General features: G+C 40.9%; 1 protein-coding gene across 1 annotated transcript; it reads right to left on the bottom strand.

The window, feature by feature from the left end:
• Positions 1-3,571: 3,571 nt before the first annotated feature.
• LOC121765778 (rac-like GTP-binding protein ARAC3) lies at positions 3,572-9,118 on the bottom strand. Its single transcript, XM_042162006.1, has 8 exons — positions 8,977-9,118; positions 8,594-8,798; positions 5,734-5,821; positions 5,539-5,648; positions 5,131-5,194; positions 4,426-4,490; positions 4,244-4,309; positions 3,572-4,154 (listed from the first exon to the last, which is right to left on the bottom strand). The coding sequence occupies exons 2-8, from the start codon at positions 8,690-8,692 to the stop codon at positions 4,050-4,052; spliced, it is 597 nt and encodes a 198-aa protein (XP_042017940.1). The 5' UTR covers positions 8,693-8,798; positions 8,977-9,118; the 3' UTR covers positions 3,572-4,049.
• Between the last annotated feature and the right edge of the window lie 9,977 nt (positions 9,119-19,095).

Below are 19,095 nucleotides of genomic sequence, written 5' to 3'. Positions count from 1 at the left end.
TAATATGGTGGTGGTTGTGGAAACACGCTGTCAGAAATCAAGAAAGTGAGTCAAGGGTCAATAATGTTAGATTATTACATTAAAATCACATGTTTAACACTAAACAAGGGATCTTGATTAAATCAGGGGGTGGCAGGAAATTCTGGTACACGTCAGTTTGCAATTAGCTAATAAAAATTGGCATTTCCCACCAACGTGTAAGTAACAAATTCGAGAATTTTTTAGGGAAAGATGATCAAATAAAAAAATGGATCTTTGATATAATGAAACAAATTTTGGAATCATTCAGCAGGCCTTCTAAAAAATAAAAACTTATGTTAACTAAAATAATAATTCTAATGCAAGTTCTGCTAATTGGAAGAGTGGACTAGGTTTAATTCAGTGAGCGCACATGGAATTCAGTGTGGCATTGACTTCTTATTGTGTAATATTTAAAACGATTTTGAGTTAGTATTGGCATATGAGTAACTCTATTTACAGCACACCTAAACTAAATCCAAACTGACAAATCGTTTAGAGAAATAGTAATAAGTAAAAACTTTCTGAATTTATAGTACTAGTAATTTATTTGGATGATCAGCTTGGGATTATGTCAAAATCTGCACTATAATCCTTATGAATCTATAGAAGATTTGTTTCGTTTCAAATAATAGTGACTGAAACATGAAACAGATCATTTGCAAACAGCAGAGCAACACCTACTTGATTGAGGTGCAACTGTTTTATATTTGTCCTTTTGCTTTTGGTAAGCTGGTATATATCTGTTTTGATTAGAGTCCTAATTGAACCAACTTCTTTTTTAGGGAAATTGTGTAACATTTTGTTTGAGCTCAAATTTTAGTTTTTACCTCAATAGAAAAAGTTGGAATTGAAAAAGAAAACCATGCAGCTCTACTAATCTGATTATTATCACGAAATTGTTGAAAAGAGAAATTTGATGCCACTAAGACTACCGTGAAGTAATGTTGATTATTTGGTTTGGTGAAACTAAACTAAGGATAATTAAAAATAATCATTGTATCTTGGGTTGAATCATTATTTTTCAAGGATAGGCCTCAGTAGTTTGTAGGAAAAATAAACACATGGTATACGACTTCGAGTGTCCACCATATCCCTTTATTAGTGTTATGTAAAAGTAAAACCTCTACCTATTTAAAGGTACGATTTATATATTTATTACATGGACTCCAAATTCCACACATATTTACATATAAAAATGTAGGTAAGTTTTTACTGAAGGTTAATCTTGATTTGTATCCCTAATCTTGAACTTTTCTAAAAATGTTTACAACTTTTGTTTCATATTATTAAAAACCTCCGATTTCAAAAAAAATGATTAAAAATGTTTCCAATCGAATATTGTTCGCAAGAAATTTTATGAACTTGTAAAGTTTTTTAAACGATCATACTCCATAAAGAAATAAAATTGCACAAAAGTCAGCTTTGTAACAAGCTGTTCTAAAATAAAGTCTTAGCCAAGCTATAACAGCATCCACAGTGGTCGGCGGACAAGCAATAGCCCAGCCATAGCTCAGTCATGCCACATCAACAGCACTAAATTCCTCCTGCCACATCAGCTGGACAAGCAACTGGACAAGCAATAGCCCAGCCACAGCCTTGCCACCTCATCAGCACTAAAAATAAATAATTAACAATCACACAAAATACGGAATTAAATTCACGCCACATATACGGGAAAATTCGATAATTTCATTTAAATTAAAAAAATGTACATAATTTAACAAAATTACATAATTTAACAAAATTACATAATTAAAAAAACCTATCGTCGTGCAGTCCTTCGCGCCCACAACTCTTCAATTAAATCTTTTTGGAGTCGAATATGAGCATCCACTTGGCGCATGTCGGCATGTGTCTGGAGGCGGCCGGCTTCATCGTGAGTACCCCGCTTCGTACGTTGGGGGCGGCCGAGCCGTGGCTTGGATCGGCTTCATTATCGTCGTTGGCTCAACTAGTCAGTTGTACACCTTCATCTTCGACAATCATGTTGTGCATGATAATACATGCGTACATTATATCAGCAATGCAGTCGACATGCCACAAACGCGTTGGACCCCTAACTGCCGCCCATCGAGACTGGAGCACACCAAATGCGCGCTCCACGTCCTTGCACGCCGACTCCTGTCGTGCCGCAAAGTAGGCATTCCTCTCATCTGATGCGCATCGGATCGTCTTCACAAAGACGGGCCACCTAGGGTATATCCCATCCGCCAAGTAGTAGCTCATATCATGTTGGTTGCCGTTGGCGACAAAACTGATGGCCGGACCGACGCCCTGGCACTGCTCGTTGAAAAGGGGCGACGAGTTGAGGACGTTGAGGTCGTTGTTCGAACCGGCTACCCCAAAATAAGCATGTCAAATCCACAGCCGGTAATCAGCTACGGCCTTGAGGATCATCGTGGGATTCTTTCCCTTGTAGCCGGTCGTGTAGAACCCTTTCCAGGCAGCAGGGCAGTTCTTCCACTCCCAATGCATACAATCTATGCTGCCTAACATACCCGGGAACCCATGCTTCTCCCCGTGCATCTGCATCAGCTCCTGGCAGTCTTCGGGGGTTGGGCTTCGAAGGTACTGCTCACCGAATATTTCAACCACGCCCTGACAAAAATACTTCATACATTCAAGGGCAGTCGTCTCGCCGATGTGGAGGTACTCTTCCCACATGTCTGCCGCGCCTCCGTAGGCCAGCTGCCTGATTGCCGCAGTGCACTTTTGAATAGGTGTGTGGCCGGGTCTGCCAGCCGCATCATGCCTGAAGCGGAAACACAGATATTGACGCTCCAAAGCGTCGACAATACGCATAAACAGGGCCCCTGCTCATCCTAAAACGCCACCTGAAAAGGTTGGCGTTAAACCGCGGCTCCGGTGCGAAGTAGTCTTCGTATAGCCGCTGATGTGCAGCTACGTGATCCCGGTCAATCATTGCTCGGCGGTGGACAACGGGTCGAGGTTGAGGTACCGCCGGCTGCGAGGCCAGTTGTAGCAGCCGGTCTATCTCTCGGGACATATAGGCATCCAAATGTTCGTTCAAACGCCGTTCGTACTCCTCAGCATCCCCACCACTACCACTACTACTACCACCCGCGTTACTCATTTCGTGTTGTTGTTGATCTTGTACATAAATTAAGATAGAGAGAGTACTCGTTAAAACAAGTGGCGCCAATGAAAATGTCGTGCAAATCGCGTATATATAGTGTTTCGAAAATTAAAAAAAAAATAAAAAAAATTCGCTAGCCGGTTCCTCGCCTATCGGGAGGCTTCAATAGCGGCGAGCCGATCGGCGAGAGAATCGGCGAGCGCCCGGGAATCGGCGTAGCCTCGCCGAAATTATCGCCGATTTGGCGCTCGTCGGCTGCAATAGTTCGGCGAGCAGTTCGGCGAGCGCCAAAAATCAGCGAGCCAGCGGCTCGCCGACCACTGGAGATGCTCTAAGAAACAAGTGTTTGACCGACCGACCTGTTATGCTAGCCCACAAAACCATGGAAGCAGACAAATTAATACATATAAACATATGATGCCTATAAACATCAACTCCTTGCGACAAAAGAGATTCGATCAATTGTTTTGCATTCCACAATATTAACAATGACGGGGAAGAAATTATACATCAAAACACAACTCTCATCGGCTGTGAAGCTCAACACCAGCATAGCATAGCATAGTTTTCCATCAAACCAAATACATAGCATATTATTGTTAAGAAAAAAAACCACCAAAACAAAAAAATAAAAGCATACCATCCGCCTTAGGAGAAATTTAAGGTATGCACAAATACTTCAATCTAAGGCCTAAATGGAGCAATTTTTCATACTACCACACACCTCAATCACAAGCATACATAGTGAAAACTATAGCTAAGAATGTGAAATCGACTAAGTTGATGCTTCAACATATCTCCCTAATACAGTCAGTCAAGAATGTAAAGCTGAGGTCATTGCATCTTCAAGGGGGAGTAGGATTAGGAGTAGAGTAGTACACTTCTAAACAAGAGAAACCGCCAAGTAATTGATGCGAATCCTCTTCACCAATTATAATATGCTGCATGCTTTTCGCCCCTTTCTCTTCTTTTTCTTCTTTTGCTTGGGCGGCTGCAGAACAACCTTTATCGCTGCATCAAAGACAGCCTTCACATTCTGCAATATTTGAAACAAAAATATGATGTGAAATTTGCAGATGTATCCACTAAAGATTTGTAGTTCCGGTCAAAAGTTTAAAATATAACCTGTTGTGTCTTAGCACTGCATTCAATGTAAGCAGCTGCTCCAATCGATTTCTTCAAGTCATCTCCCTATGAATGGTGAAAGGAAAAGCCATCTTACTTTCACAAGTAAAGAGACAAGATAGTATGAAATTTCAGTTTGAACCCAATGAAGATGAACAGCCAGAGTCAAATTGCATACATACCTGTGCTGTTGTGATGGGCACTGCTCCAGGGTGGTCCACGAAGAACTGCTTATCCTCTCGAAGATCTGCAAGGCATAAAGATTCGAATTGGACCACTATAAAAAGTACATATTTATTTAAGTATGAAGAGCAGGAAAAGGGGAAGACTGCATGTGTTCCTCTGTCTCTCTCTCTCTCTCTCTCTGTAGTTTCTTACTGGCTTACAAATTTCAAAACATGTTATAAGAGTACATTTTAAGTAACAGAACAGCCTAATCAGTAACTTATTTATATGAGGCCGTTCTTCATTAAGGATTAAACTCATGACAATTCTAGAGGTTCCACTTCATTCTTGCATGGACAGAGAACAAAGAGGTAGAGTCATGTGTATACCAAACGGAGTTGCAATGATAAATGTTTGAATCATAATTCCAATAGATTGTACCAATAACAATCTGAAAATGTCAAAGAATAGTAGCATGTGGTAACTTCAATGACATAATGTACGCATGGGCATGGCATATGTGTCATGTGAGAATATGCTGGGGGAGAAAATATAATTCAAGACTGAAATTAGATAGGAGCATTTTAATAATCCGTGTCTCATGTGATGTAAGGATAGTCAGCCAGCAAATAGATATATATTGTAAACAATGTTCCAGGCAAAAAGATGGGTGGGAATTTAGTCCTGGGTGCAGTGGAAGAAATATAGAATCAGATCCTCACCGAGCTTTGTCCCCACAAGGATTATTGGAACTCCGGGAGCATAATGCCTTAATTCAGGTATCCACTGAAAATTGAAATCTAAACAATCAACGTCATGCAATTCAAAGTTTTCTCTACTTTGTCCAGAACGAGTGAGAGTGGGAGTAGGGGGAATGTGGCATAACAAAGTTTATATAACCAGACAGCCCCTCCAGCTTATTCAGACAAAAAGGATGGCACAAGGAAAGCCAAAAGCTATTAAACGGGTTTACAAAGTGCCCAAATTTTTTATCCTTCAACGAAGCGTAGAAAAATGAAAAAAAAATCTTGCATTTCTAGTTACTTTCCTCTTTTAATAAACTGTTGTTTGAGAAACCAAAATCTATGAAGAGGTAAGGATTCCTATACACTGAGGTATATGAAGCTCACCTTCTTGGAGACATTCTCATAACTTGCCTTGCTAATAAGGGAGAAGGCGAGTATAAAGACATCAGCCCCACGGTAGCTCAACGGTCTCAATCTATTGTAATCCTCTTGACCTGTAGAATAAAGGGTAGGGTGATTTCCATTTCATAGTTTTTTGTACGATAAGTTAGAAGATAGACATGGCAATATCCAATATACCTGCAGTATCCCACAATCCCAGATTAACAGTGCTAGCATCCACTACTACATTGGCACTGAAATTATCGAAAACAGTAGGGACATAATCCTGTTTAGGCCAATGCAAAATATGATCCGGTTAGACACCTAATAACCAAGAAGGAAAACTTTTGAGTTTTGACTGCTGAAAACTATAATAGCATGTGGCTAGAGTGTAACCAATTTGAACATGATATGTCGTAGAGCACAAAAAAAAAAGTAAACAAGACAAAGTGGAGCAGAGCCTACAGTTCAACTCAGAGACTACACAGGTCCAACAAGGAGAAAAGGTTCACAAACTTTTACTGTCTATGAACTTTTGGTTAATGCAATATCAGTAAGAACAATCTATATCATTGAAAAGTGAGTTGCAACATTATGGTACTTATAAAATCTACATTTGAATTGAAAGGGGACACAATGAAAAGTAAATCAGGAAACACTAAAAGAAGAAAAGGAATCTAGATAAATATTCTCTTTTTTCAAATTTGTATCCATCTCATAAAAAGATAAAGCTAAGAGCATCTCCAATGGCGGACGTCCGGTCGGACATCCGGTCGGACGTCGCGACGGGCGACCGGGACGTCCGCCATTGTGGCGTTTAGGGTCGGATACGGACGTCCCGTGAGGACGTCGGGTGTCCTCGGACGTCCCGGCGACGGGCGGGCGGACGTCCGCCATTGTGGCGTCCAGTCGGACGTCCGGTCGGACGTCCCGTTTTTTAAATTTTTTTTTTAAAACTCTATATATACTGCTCGTTGAATTTTATTTCATTCGCACCACTTGTGTTAACAAGTTTCTCTCTCTACATCTCTAATTTCAAGTATATCTAGAATGTCTAGTGAAAGTGATAGCGAGAATGAGTTGGAGGTCGCTGTTGAAGGTGCGATAGAGAGGCTGCTACAACAGAGGTTGCAGCGGCGGCAGCAGGCGGCGGTACCTCGGCCGATCCATCGTCGAACTCAAGTACCCCGTGACCACATTGCTGCACATATTCGGTTGTATGCGGACTACTTCGCTCCGCAACCGCGTTTTGGGGAAGCCTTATTCCGGCGACGCTTTAGGATGCATCGTCCGCTGTTTCTGCACATCGTGGGTGCTTTAGAGAGAAGATACATGTATTTTAGGATCAGAGAGGATGCAGCTGGCAAACCCGGACTCACGCCCTTGCAGAAGTGCACTGTCGCAATCAGACAACTAGCGTATGGAGGCGCGGCCGACATGTTCGACGAGTACCTCCACATTGGCGAGTCGACAGCCGTCGAGTGTCTGCAGAATTTTTGCGCGGGCGTGAGAGCGATATTCGGGGAGCGGTATCTTCGGAGTCCGAGCCCCGAAGACTGCCAGATGCTGATAGATATGCATGGGTCGGTGCACGGGTTCCCTGGGATGTTGGGCAGCATAGATTGTATGCATTGGGAGTGGAAGAACTGCCCCGCCGCCTGGAAGGGGATGTACACTACCGGCTTCAAAGCCAAGCATCCCACGATGATCCTTGAAGCTGTAGCTGACTACCGGCTGTGGATATGGCATGCTTATTTTGGAGTCGCCGGGTCCAACAACGACATCAACGTTCTCCAGTCGTCGCCCCTGTTCAACGCTCAGTGCAATGGCGTTGATCCCGCCATCAGTTTCGTCGCCAACGGCAACCAGCATAATATGGGGTACTATTTGGCGGATGGAATATACCCAAACTGGCCCGTCTTTGTGAAGTCAATCAAGCATCCGCTCGGACAAAAGAAGACATACTTTGCGAGCCGTCAGGAAGCAGCGCGCAAGGATGTGGAGCGGGCATTTGGTGTGCTCCAGAGTCGGTGGGCGGTTGTGAAGGGTCCTGCACGGCAGTGGTATATTCCCAACATCGGCGATATCATGTACGCATGTATCATAATGCACAACATGATTGTCGAAAATGAAGCTGCGGAACTGACTCAGTGGACCAATGAAGATGATACGGGTGCAGGTCCAAGTCACGGCGTGGCCACCGCGAATGTGAATATGGGGGTACCTCATGGAGAGGTCGCGCGGCTGCGTGCATTTGCCGACATGCGGCAAACAGATGCCCATGTTCGACTTCAGCAGGATATCATCGAAGAGGTTTGTACTCGGAGGGGTTGACGTGATAATGTATGAAGTTTTTTTTATTAGTATGTAATTTTTTTTTTCGAATCATGTATGCTTTTTCCGATGAAGTTGTTAATTTTTCCCGTTCGTATTCTCGGTCAAATTTTATTTCCGTAAATGTAAATTGTTTTATTTGTGAATGTATGATTTTTTTTTATTGCGGGATGTCCTAGTGGGAAGGGCGGACATAGGAGGGGATGTCCTAGTGACGTGGCAGTGGGATGGGAAGTCCTAGTGACGTGGCAGGAGGTGTTTTTGGGATGTCCTAGTGGATGTCGTAGTGGGATGTCCGCCCACTGGAGATGCTCTAAATAAACCACGTGAATTCAAATTCACTGTTAAAAGTAGAAACAAAATTAGGTAATTTGAAAAAAAGGTGGCCATGTGGATGACAAAAAGTCCAGTGAAAAGCATATCCCAATCATCCTCTTTTCCAGACATCTGATAATTCAAAACCATATCCACCTCAGGTACTTACTAATAATCTTCACAGTCCAACAGTTCATGACATTAAATTTTTTTATCAATATCAGAATGCCCTAACAAGCAAGGGAAAAAACTCTTTTCCCAACCATATCAAAACAACATTGACTACAAAAGCTTAAACAGTAGTACAATACCAACATCAACATTACCTTCTCTTACCCAAATTAAAACAACCCCAACAACTGACAAAAATGAAAATTAAAGCACAACTAAAAATAAATAAAAAAGTTACCGTTGGAAAAGTGTTGCTAGTGTAAGAAATGAGCAGACATGTTTTACCCACAGCCCCGTCGCCCACGGTCACGCACTTAATAAATCTAGACGCGCTCATCTCGCCGCCGGCAAGTCCCCCTCCAACCGGCGAACAATTATCTCAACTCGAATTACTTCAATCCCCCAATCACGTAGCACCGATTAGCAACCAATGAACTGCTTCACTGCAAAATGAATTAGGAGGGGAACCGTTAGAAATCTCCAATCAAAACCCTAATTTCAAAATTAAACCCTAAATATATTACTTCAATCACCAACTACACCACCAAATTCAACAGTCACATCACTGTCAGTCAAAGTCAGAAAAACGAAGCAATTTAGAATGAGGAGAGACAAACAGACCTACTAGAGAGAGAAAGCACATTACATAGCAGGTGTGTGTGTGTGAGAGAGAGATAGGGGTGGAGATTTTCGAGCAGATAGAGAGACTGTGAATGAAAGCGAAGATGGTGTTTTTAAATGAGCGAGCCAGCTACGAGATAGGTATATTACTCGTACCATCCGTCGCGCTCTCTTTTATCCGTCTCTTAACAGTCTATCTCTAAACTGTTCATGGCCATATTGGACTTTTCACTCGATTTCTTAATCAAAAGACAGCACCTGCAACCCTCATCTCTTAACCGTCTGTTAATCATCTCATCTCTTAACTATTCATTCAATTTTATTTTTTATTTTTATTTTCAACAAATTCAATTAATAAAAACACACTTCATTAAATAAAATAAAATAAAATTACAACTAAAAATTCAAAAACTAAAAAAAACACATAATTAAAATCCTAAAAAATATTAAAAATACATAATTTAATTTCTTCCGCGCACTCTACTGGTTGCCAAAGTTTGCCCAAATGTGCTCCATTAGACCATCTTGGAGTTGGGTGTGGGTGGTAGAATCACGTGTCCTTGCCCGAATAGACAACCGATCTTGCCCGAAGTAGGTCTCTCCCCATACCGGGTTCTCACAGAAGTAGTCGCGTACCAACCTTGCGGCGGCTTCATCCCGGTTACGATGGATGTAAGTCCGGGATCGCCTTTGGGACGGCGCGGCTTCTTCCGCCTCCCTACGTCGATCTTCTTCTAGCGATTCTTCCGTTATTCGACGCATTTGCTCAAATGGATCCATGAATTGATTAAATTTGGGAGAAGAATAATGTTTTGAGATTAAGAATGTAGAGTGTTTGAGTAAGAATAAAGAGTTATTTTGTGGATTAATTTGTGAGAATAATTTGATATTTATAGAAGTGATTGGGAGTTTAAAAAAATTTCAAAAAAAATAAAAAAATTGTAAAAAACGGCTATAAACGGCTAGTATAATTTTGGGATTTTTTTATTTTTTCTGATTTTTTTTAAAAATAATAAAAAATACATTTTCAACGGAAATAAACGGCGCCCACTCGCGGGCCGGCGAGTGGGCGTCACGGACGAACCGCAACTCTCCACGTCGCCAACGCGCGTGGTGAGACAGCTCGCCGAGTGTCTCTCCGAGACGAGTTACGGGACGGGATGGGGACGAGACGGAACCCGCAATGCTGTGTCACTGCCGTCTCGTCTCTCCGAGACGAGATAGGGACCGCAACGAGACGCGTTGCGGGTGCCCTCAAGCTGCTACTGGACCCGGATCCTCTGTTGTTGCTTAAGCCACAGTACAACCTTCTGTGCTAAAAACGATGCCGTATTGATATATATTCATCTCATTTTTTAATTCTTTTATTTACTTTCCTTGCTAGTGGAGCAAGTTCCCATATGCAAAATAATTAAATAAATTTATTAAAAAACTCTTTCGTGCTAATCTTTTCGTACATAAGAGCATCATTAACTCTGGTCCGGAATCAGGTCCCAAGTCCCCTCCACGTCATCATTTCCCTAAATTTGAGTCCCGGGCCACAACTATTATAACCCTGCAGGCCCCAACCCAGGCCGCAACTATTCACAACTCCAACTTATTTTACTCGTAAAATAGAATACGTTGAATAATTAAAATATGAAAAATTCATTTTTAATTCAAAAATAATAAATTATAAACTAAAAATTAAAAACATTGAACAAAATAAGAAAATCAAAATTAGAGCTCCACTTATAAATTTCTAACATATAATTATAAATTATACTCCATAAACTAAAAAAATAAGAGAATTAAAATAATCTCATCTTCCCAATAAAAATGTGAATATTAAAATAGGCTCCACTTCCCAACATTTATGCACGCCTCTCCCTCCCCCTCTCCCTCTCCCTCTCCCTCTCCCTCTCCATTCTTCTTCCTTTTTTCCATTCTTCTTCCATTTCTTCTTCAAATGCTAAAAAAATCAGAAGAAAAAAAAGGAATGGGGTTTGGGGCCCGGCCCAAGAGGCTCCAACGCAGGGACTGACCGGACCCCGGGACCGGCCTGGGCCGGAACTTCGTCGCCTCCAACGCTGAGCTCGGGCCGGGACTCGCGATTTGTGGCCCGGCCACGAGCGTTAATGATGCTCTAACAAAATTAATTCGAACTTTGCGGAAACATTCATTAACTATTGCTCTTTTCGTCCCTCTCATTTCATGATGACACGAGTTTTAAGAAATGTTAAGAAAAGTGAGTGAAAAAAAGTTAATGGAAATATATATGAATTTTAAATGAAATGTGAGTGAAATAAGTGAGTAGAATGTGAACCATATTCCCATTTAGGGTAAAAATGAACCGGGACTCCTATTCACGGATAGACTAAAATGGAAAAATGAAATTCTTATTCGCGGACGGAGGAAATATTACCTATTAGATTTTTTAAATCATGTAAAATAGAAATATGAAAAAATGAAGAGAAAAACAGCTAAGAACACTCCACACATTTCTTTTTTCTCGCTCTTCTCATTTCTTTTATTTACGTAGTATGCCAATTATTTTTCAAATACAAAAATGAACATAAATTAATTAAATTTATAAATTGAAATAGTTACTAATACATATTAATCATGATAAATGAAGTCCAAAAAGTTATAAATTTAATTAATTTTAAGTTCATTTTAGTATTTAACTAAAAAATTGCAAAAATATAAATAAAAGAAATAGGAAGAGCGAATTAAAAATAAGACGTGTGAGTAGTGTTCGTAACATTTTTTCTGTTTCTTTTCACATTTCTGTTTACTATTTATGATGATTATAATCTAATACTAATAGTTAATTAATGTTTCCTAAAAGTTGAACTAATTATAATATTTACATTAGAGCATCTCCAGTGGGCGGATGTCCCACTCGAACATCCACTAGGACTTCCCAAAAACACCTCCTGCCACGTCACTAGGACTTTCCATCCCACTGCCACATCCATAGGACATCCCCTTCACAATCCGCCATTCCCATCGCCCTTCCCACTAGGACTTCCCGCAATAAAAAAATCACAAATTCACAAATAAAGCAATTTACGTTTACGGAAATAAAATTTCAACACGAATACGAACGGGAAAAATTAACAACTTCATTTAAAAAAAACATACATGATTTGAAAAAAAAATTACATAGTAATAAAACCAAAAAAAGTACTAACATCAACGTCAACCCTTCCATGTCCAAACCTCTTCGATAATATCGTTCTGAAGTCGAACATGGGCATCTGTTTGCCGCATGTCGGCAAATGCACTCAACCGCTCGACCTCTCCATGAGGTACCCCCATATTCACATTCGCAGTGGTCACGCCGTGACTTGGACCTGCACCCGTATCATCTTCATTGGTCCACTGAGTCAGTTTCGCAGCTTCATTTTCGACAATCATGTTGTGCATTATGATACATGCGTACATGACATCGCCGATGTTGGGAATATACCACTGCCGTGCAGGACCTTTGACAACCGCCCATCGACTCTGGAGCACACCAAATGCCCGCTCCACATCCTTGCGCGCTGCTTACTGACGGCTCGCAAAGTATGACTTCTTTTGTCCGAGCGGATGCTTGATTGTCTTCACAAAGACGGGCCAGTTTGGGTATATCCCATCCGCCAAATAGTATCACATATTGTGCTGGTTGCCGTTGGTGACGAAACTGATGGCGGGACCAACGCCATTGCACTGAGCATTGAACAGGGGCGACGACTGGAAAACGTTGATGTCGTTGTTCGACCCGGCGACTCCAAAATAAGCATGCCATATCCACAGCCGGTAGTCAGCTACAACTTCAAGGATCATCGTGGGATGCTTGGCTTTGAAGCCAGTAGTGTACATCCCCTTCCAGGCGGCGGGGCAGTTCTTCCACTCTCAATGCATACAATCTATGCTGCCCAACATCCCAGGGAGCCCGTGCACCGACCCATGCATATCTATCAGACTCTGGCAGTCTTTGGGGCTCGGACTCCGAAGATACCGCTCACCGAATATCGCTCTCACGCCCGCGCAAAAATTCTGCAGACACTCGACGAATGTCGACTCGCCAATGTGGAGGTACTCGTCGAACATGTCGGCCACGCCTTCGTACGCCAGTTGTCTGATTGCGACAGTGCACTTCTGTAAGGGCGTGAGTCCGGGTTTACCAGCTGCATCCTCTCTGATCCTAAAATACAGGTATCTTCTCTCTAAAGCACCCACGATATGCATAAACAGCGGACGATGCATCCTAAAACGTCGCCGGAATAAGTCAGCCCCAAAACACGGCTGCGGAGCGAAGTATTCCTGATACAACCGAATATGTGCAGCAATGTGGTCACGGGGTATTATAGTTCACGGCTGCCGCTGCTCCCTCTGGTGTAGCAGCCTATCTATCGCACCTTCCACAGCGACCTCTAATTCATCCTAGCTATCACTGTCACTAGCCATTGTAGATATACTTGAAAATAGAGATGTAGAGAGAGAAACTTGTTAACACAAGTGGTGCGAATGAAATGAAGTTCAACGAGCCGTATATATAGAGTTTAAAAAAAATTAATATACCGGATGTCCGACCCGGACGTCCGACCCACGCCACAATGGCGGAAGTCTGCCCGCCCGTCGCCCGCACGTCCGAGGACATCCGACGTCCTTACGGGACGTCCGTATCCGAGTTGAAACGCCACAATGGAGGACGTCCCGGTCGCCCGTCATGGATGTCCGACCGGACGTCCGCCATTGGAGATGCTCTTAGCCTGTATTACCAAAAGATTTGCATGAAAGAGTTTTTTAATAAGTTTATTTTGCATATGGGAATTTGCTCCACTAGCGAGGAAAGGAAATAAAAGGTGAATTAAAAAGGTGATGAGTACGACATCGGTTTTTTTAGCACAGAACTAGACGTCACCACGGTTCGGGAATCGGCGGCTCACGGTTCGGAACCGGCGGTTCACGGTTCGGAACCGCCGGTTCCAGTTCAAGAAATGAGTGAACCTGAACCGTCCCGACCAAGGTTCGTCGGTTCCGGTTCGTGAACCGTGAATCGCCGGTTCACGTGAACCGCAGGAACCGGCGGTGCATATCCGGTTCCGGGCCGGCTCGTCCGGTCCGGCGGTTCATTTTAATTTTTTTTTATACATTGTAAATTTGTAATTCAAGTAAAAAAATGTAAATATATTTGCATAAAAAAATTAGAATAAAGCGATGTACAAATGCAATTTTATTGATACAAATTACAACTTCGAAATTACAAATTACAACTTTAAAATTGCAAATTACAACTTTAAAATTACAAATTACAACTTAAAATTTACAAATTACAAATTACAACTTAAAATTTACAAATTACAACTTAAAAATTCTAAATTACAAAAGACTTAAAGTCTTGATTACAATTTACAAATTACATATTCGGAACAAATGGGAAAAAAAGAAATAAAGGAAAAGGACTTGAGCTCAACCTAAATTTAAAATTTAAGTTGAGATGTCTATGTATCCTCAATGCTCAATTGCATTTTGGAATCAAAGTCCACGTAGTTCTCTTACCTTGCTTACCTATTTGGCTTGATCGGAGGAATTGGCGCCTACTCTTCTTCGTCGGGGAAGTAGTCTTGGTCGGGTTGTACTACTTGATTGTCCCAATCCGGTTTCTTGGTCTCTAATTTCGGCGGAGCACCAATCATCAAGTAACATGGTGGCTTCCATGTTTTGCCCGGTGAGTCTACTTCTTCTGTCGTCCAAGACGTTGCCTCCAACACTAAAGGCGGACTCGACGGCGACAGTGGAAGCCGGAACCGAAAAGATCTCCTTGGCCATTGATGCAAGGATGGGAAAATCTTTCTCGTGTGATCCCCACCAATCTAGGACGTCGATTTGTTGGGGAACGGGACCTCCTTCTTCCTCATTGAATAAAAAGTGTGAGTCAAAATATAAATCTAACTCACTTGCCGAATTTGCCGTCCTTCCTCCGCTGCTGAAGCCGTATAGGTCCGCCAATTGGGATTGGGCGTCGGGGTCATCAACTTGGAAGAAGCCAAAGTTATGTATTTGACGGGGGGTCTAGGTCTCACTTGGTGGGTACTGTTGTACTTGGCTTCGTAATCGTGAAAGAGAGCCCGCAAGTCGAACTCAAAACTTCTTTGGAGGGTTGGGAGGTGGGGGAGGTTTATTTGGAATGTTTGGGCTAGGTTTATGTAGTTGTCGTCCTCATCATTTTGCAAAGCTCAGAGTGGTTCAAGATCAATAGAAGCCAAATTGTTGTAATAAATTTCTAAAATTTTTAAAGTACCAACTAGTTTCCACTTTGGATCCAAAACTTTGGCAACAAAAAAACCGTTGGGATCTCATTGAAATACTTGAGCCATTTTTCAACCATGTAATATAAAACACACATTAACTCAAGATTGTTTGTGGAATTTTTCATTGCAGTTTTAAAACCAAGTGATATGTACATGCAATGTTCTAAAACACGAACGGATGTGCAATAATACACACCCGATAACTCAACGGTGGCATTTCGAAAACCTTTGAATAATTTAAATAAGCTCATGCTTTGATCCGAACAAGAAGAGGTTAGATATAAATCATCAACAGAGAAAGTTCTATAAAAATCAACCAAATATTCCATATGCTCTAATGTAGAATGAAACATATCATATGTAGAGTTCCATCTAGTAGACACGTCTAAAGTAAAAGTTGTGTACCTTATTTTCTTCGAGTGGCAATACTTCTTCCACACCTTGCCGATTTGAGGCTGCCAGTGGATCAAGGATATAACTGTTGTAATAGGTTGAATATGTCTTTGCCATAAAGACAAGGCATCTTGTACACATAAATTTAATATATGACAAATACATCGTTGGTGAAAATACTTACCACTTATCACCGGGGAGCAAGCCGCAATTAAATCGGGTATACTTGCGGTGTTAGTGGTTGCGTTATCAAAACCAACCGAAAATATCTTGTTGCATAACTCATAATCATTCAAAACTTGAATAATTAAAGATGCAATTGCTTGTGCGGTGTGTGGTGAAGGAAATTGTCTAAAACCAATCAAACGTTTATTTAAAGACCAACTATTGTCTATAAAATGACATGAAATTCCCATGTAAGAATTTTGTTGGAAAGAATCCGTCCACACATTGGAGCAAATATTAACTTTGTGCCCCAAGTTGGATAGAAATTTTCCAACCTCTCTTTTTTATCAAAAAACTGCCGGTTGTTAGATCTTTTTGCAGTTGAGGGGGGAATTCTTTTTGTTGCAACATTAAAAACGGGTTGCATAGTAACTTCATATTTTTTGTCATTAAAAAAATTGAACGGCAAATGCTTCATTGCCGCCCATCTTACCATGACATCGGTAACATTTTTGGGATCATATTTAAATAGAGGCGTACCTGTTTGAGACGATGAGCCGGCGGGGAAGTTTATTTGGCTTTGGGACTTAGTATGCCCATATTCCACGGGGTGTTTTTTCTTCAAATGGCGATGGAGAGTACCATATCCCCCACCGGTTCCAAATGGATAGACTTTATCGCAATAGTTGCAGTATGCTTTGAACTCACTTGTCTCCACGGTAGTGGTCGGATCATTAGGATTTGAAATTACCACCGAGACCTTCTTGTAATGTTTGCTGAAGATATCATATTTCAACTTGGGAGGCATCTTCTTCTTTTGTCGTCCTGCGGAAGGAGGAGCATCGGCCTCCTCACCATTTTCGCCAACTTGGCCGGTGCTAGAAGGGGGGAATTGATGCGATCCATCATCGCCTTCCTCCGACGATAGATTCACATCGTACTCGAAACACGAAGCCGAATGTGAATGCCCCCCTTGTTGGTCGTCGTCGGCGAGGGCAAGTAACAAGGCCGCATTTCGATCTTCTTCCTCCTACGAAAATTATACAACTAAGTAAAAACACTAACACAAAAATAAAACACATACACATAGATGTTGAAAAATGAAATTATGAATTTAATAAAAATGAATTAACAAAAAACAAAAACATATTAGAACTTACTTGTGCTCGAAGAGCGGCTCGCCTTCCCACCTCCTCCGCAACTTGTGCTCTAGTAGGGGCACGTCGACGACGAGTATCACTTTGATCTTGGGCAATTCCCTTGCCCCGATCACCACCACGACGAGATGAAGACATGATATTTATGGAAATTGAAAGTGGAGAATAGAGAGTAGTGTGATTGTGTGAAGATGATAACGTGAACAACGTGAGTAAATTACGAGCGCAAATAACGTAAACAACTTGCGAGAATAAGGATGGAGAATAGAGAAATTGAGATTGAGAAGAGAAATTCTTATTAACACAAGAATGGGGTGAGTAGAAATGAAGAGGAGAGGGGGTATTTATAGGGGAAAATTGTGATTAAATTTTTAAAAAAAATCAAAATTTTGAAAAAAAACGATGGAACCGCCGGTTTTCAGTGGAAACCGGCAGTTTTTCGATGGATTCAAAATTTCAAATTTTTGAAAACAACGGCGGAACCGCCGGTTTACCGCCGGAACCGCCGATTTTCGGTGGAACCGCCGGTTTACCGCCGGAACCGCCGATTTTCGGTGGAACCGCCGGTTTTTTGGTATAAACCGTCAGTTTCGTCAACGGTTTTCTGACGAAAACCGGCGGTTTCTGAACCGGTTTCTGCAAAGGCTAAGGGTAGGTCGAAAATAGGCCTGAAAAGTTGTCAGGAACTGCCGGTTCCGAACCGGTGGTTTTGAACCGCCGGTTACGGTTCGCGCAAAAATTGAACCTGAACCGGCGGTTCCGGTCACGGTTCGAACCGCCGCCGACGGTTCCGGTTCCGAACCGCCAGTGACGGTTCCGAGCCGGTTCGGCCGGTTCGGTTTGGGGACCTCTACACAGAACCTACATTTTCTATCACTTGCCAACACACATCCTACATTTTCTTTTTTTGGGTAATTAGCTTGCTTTTCAAGTGTTCAATAATTTTACCAAAATTGAATTTCACATGTTTTTTCATGTGAATGAATGGATATGGAGCAACATTTTATTTAATTTTTGCAAACTTTTGGTCTATATCAGCCACTATAGTCACTATAAACTATTATTCCCTTTTACGGGGTAGTGATAAAATGCAAACTCATATATTGTACAAACTCCAAACTATGATATGGACCGTGTTGCACTGTGTTGACATTTCTGTTGCTATTATTTTATCTTCTATTGATAATTTCTAATGGTACAGATCATAGTTTGGAGTTTGTACAATATTTAGTATTTGCATTTGATCACATTCCCTATTCTTTATTCCCTTATCTATTATCTAAAATTCCACTTTAATTCGGTGCATATTTTGAAAACTCCCTTATTTATTATCTAAAATTCCACTTTAATTTGGTGTATATTTTAAGAATTATAAAAAAATTCGATGGAACATTTTATTAGAACGTTAATCTCATTTTATATATTATTTTTATGATAAAAATATAATTATTATAATTTATTAAAGTATAAGATCTACTAATTTAGAACGAAAAAAATGTAATTTTAAATCTCGAATACCTAAAATGGTTATAGACGTGAAGTACAAAATATTGGAAGTTAAACTAGTGGACTTTTTTTTTCTTGAACAATTGGAGAGATTTTTAGTGCATTTAAAATTATAAAAACAGTCAAGTCATACTATATGTAGCATGTGATATGTGTAATAAACTAATAATAAAATCGAGTTGGGTGTTGTATTATGGAGTAGAAAGTTTTATTTAATTTCATTTTGCCTTTGAAAATGAGATGGAAATTGATACTCCAGTTGACTTGACTTGACTTGAAATTAGACTAATTAGACTTGTAACTCAGTAATCTTCACCCAATTCATTCCCAATCAATTTTTTAATAGTGGAGTAATATATTTATTTTTCTTTTATTTACATATATAACCTCCAATTTATATAATGACTTCCATTAGTGAGTCAGTGAACCCAACTAAGTTCAATTAAATATCATACTCCGTCCGTCTAACACTAAGAATCACATTTTTCCATTTTAATCCGTCTCATAATAAGAGTCACACCTCATAATTACCATAAATGGTAAGTATGTCACACATTTACTAACTCACTTCACTCACATTTTTATAAAACCAATATAAAAAAGTGGGTCTCATA

The sequence above is a fragment of the Salvia splendens genome, chromosome 14, assembly GCF_004379255.2.
Source record: "Salvia splendens isolate huo1 chromosome 14, SspV2, whole genome shotgun sequence".
NCBI classification, from domain to species: domain Eukaryota; kingdom Viridiplantae; phylum Streptophyta; class Magnoliopsida; order Lamiales; family Lamiaceae; genus Salvia; species Salvia splendens.
This window is presented reverse-complemented; position numbering and strand designations above follow the sequence as displayed.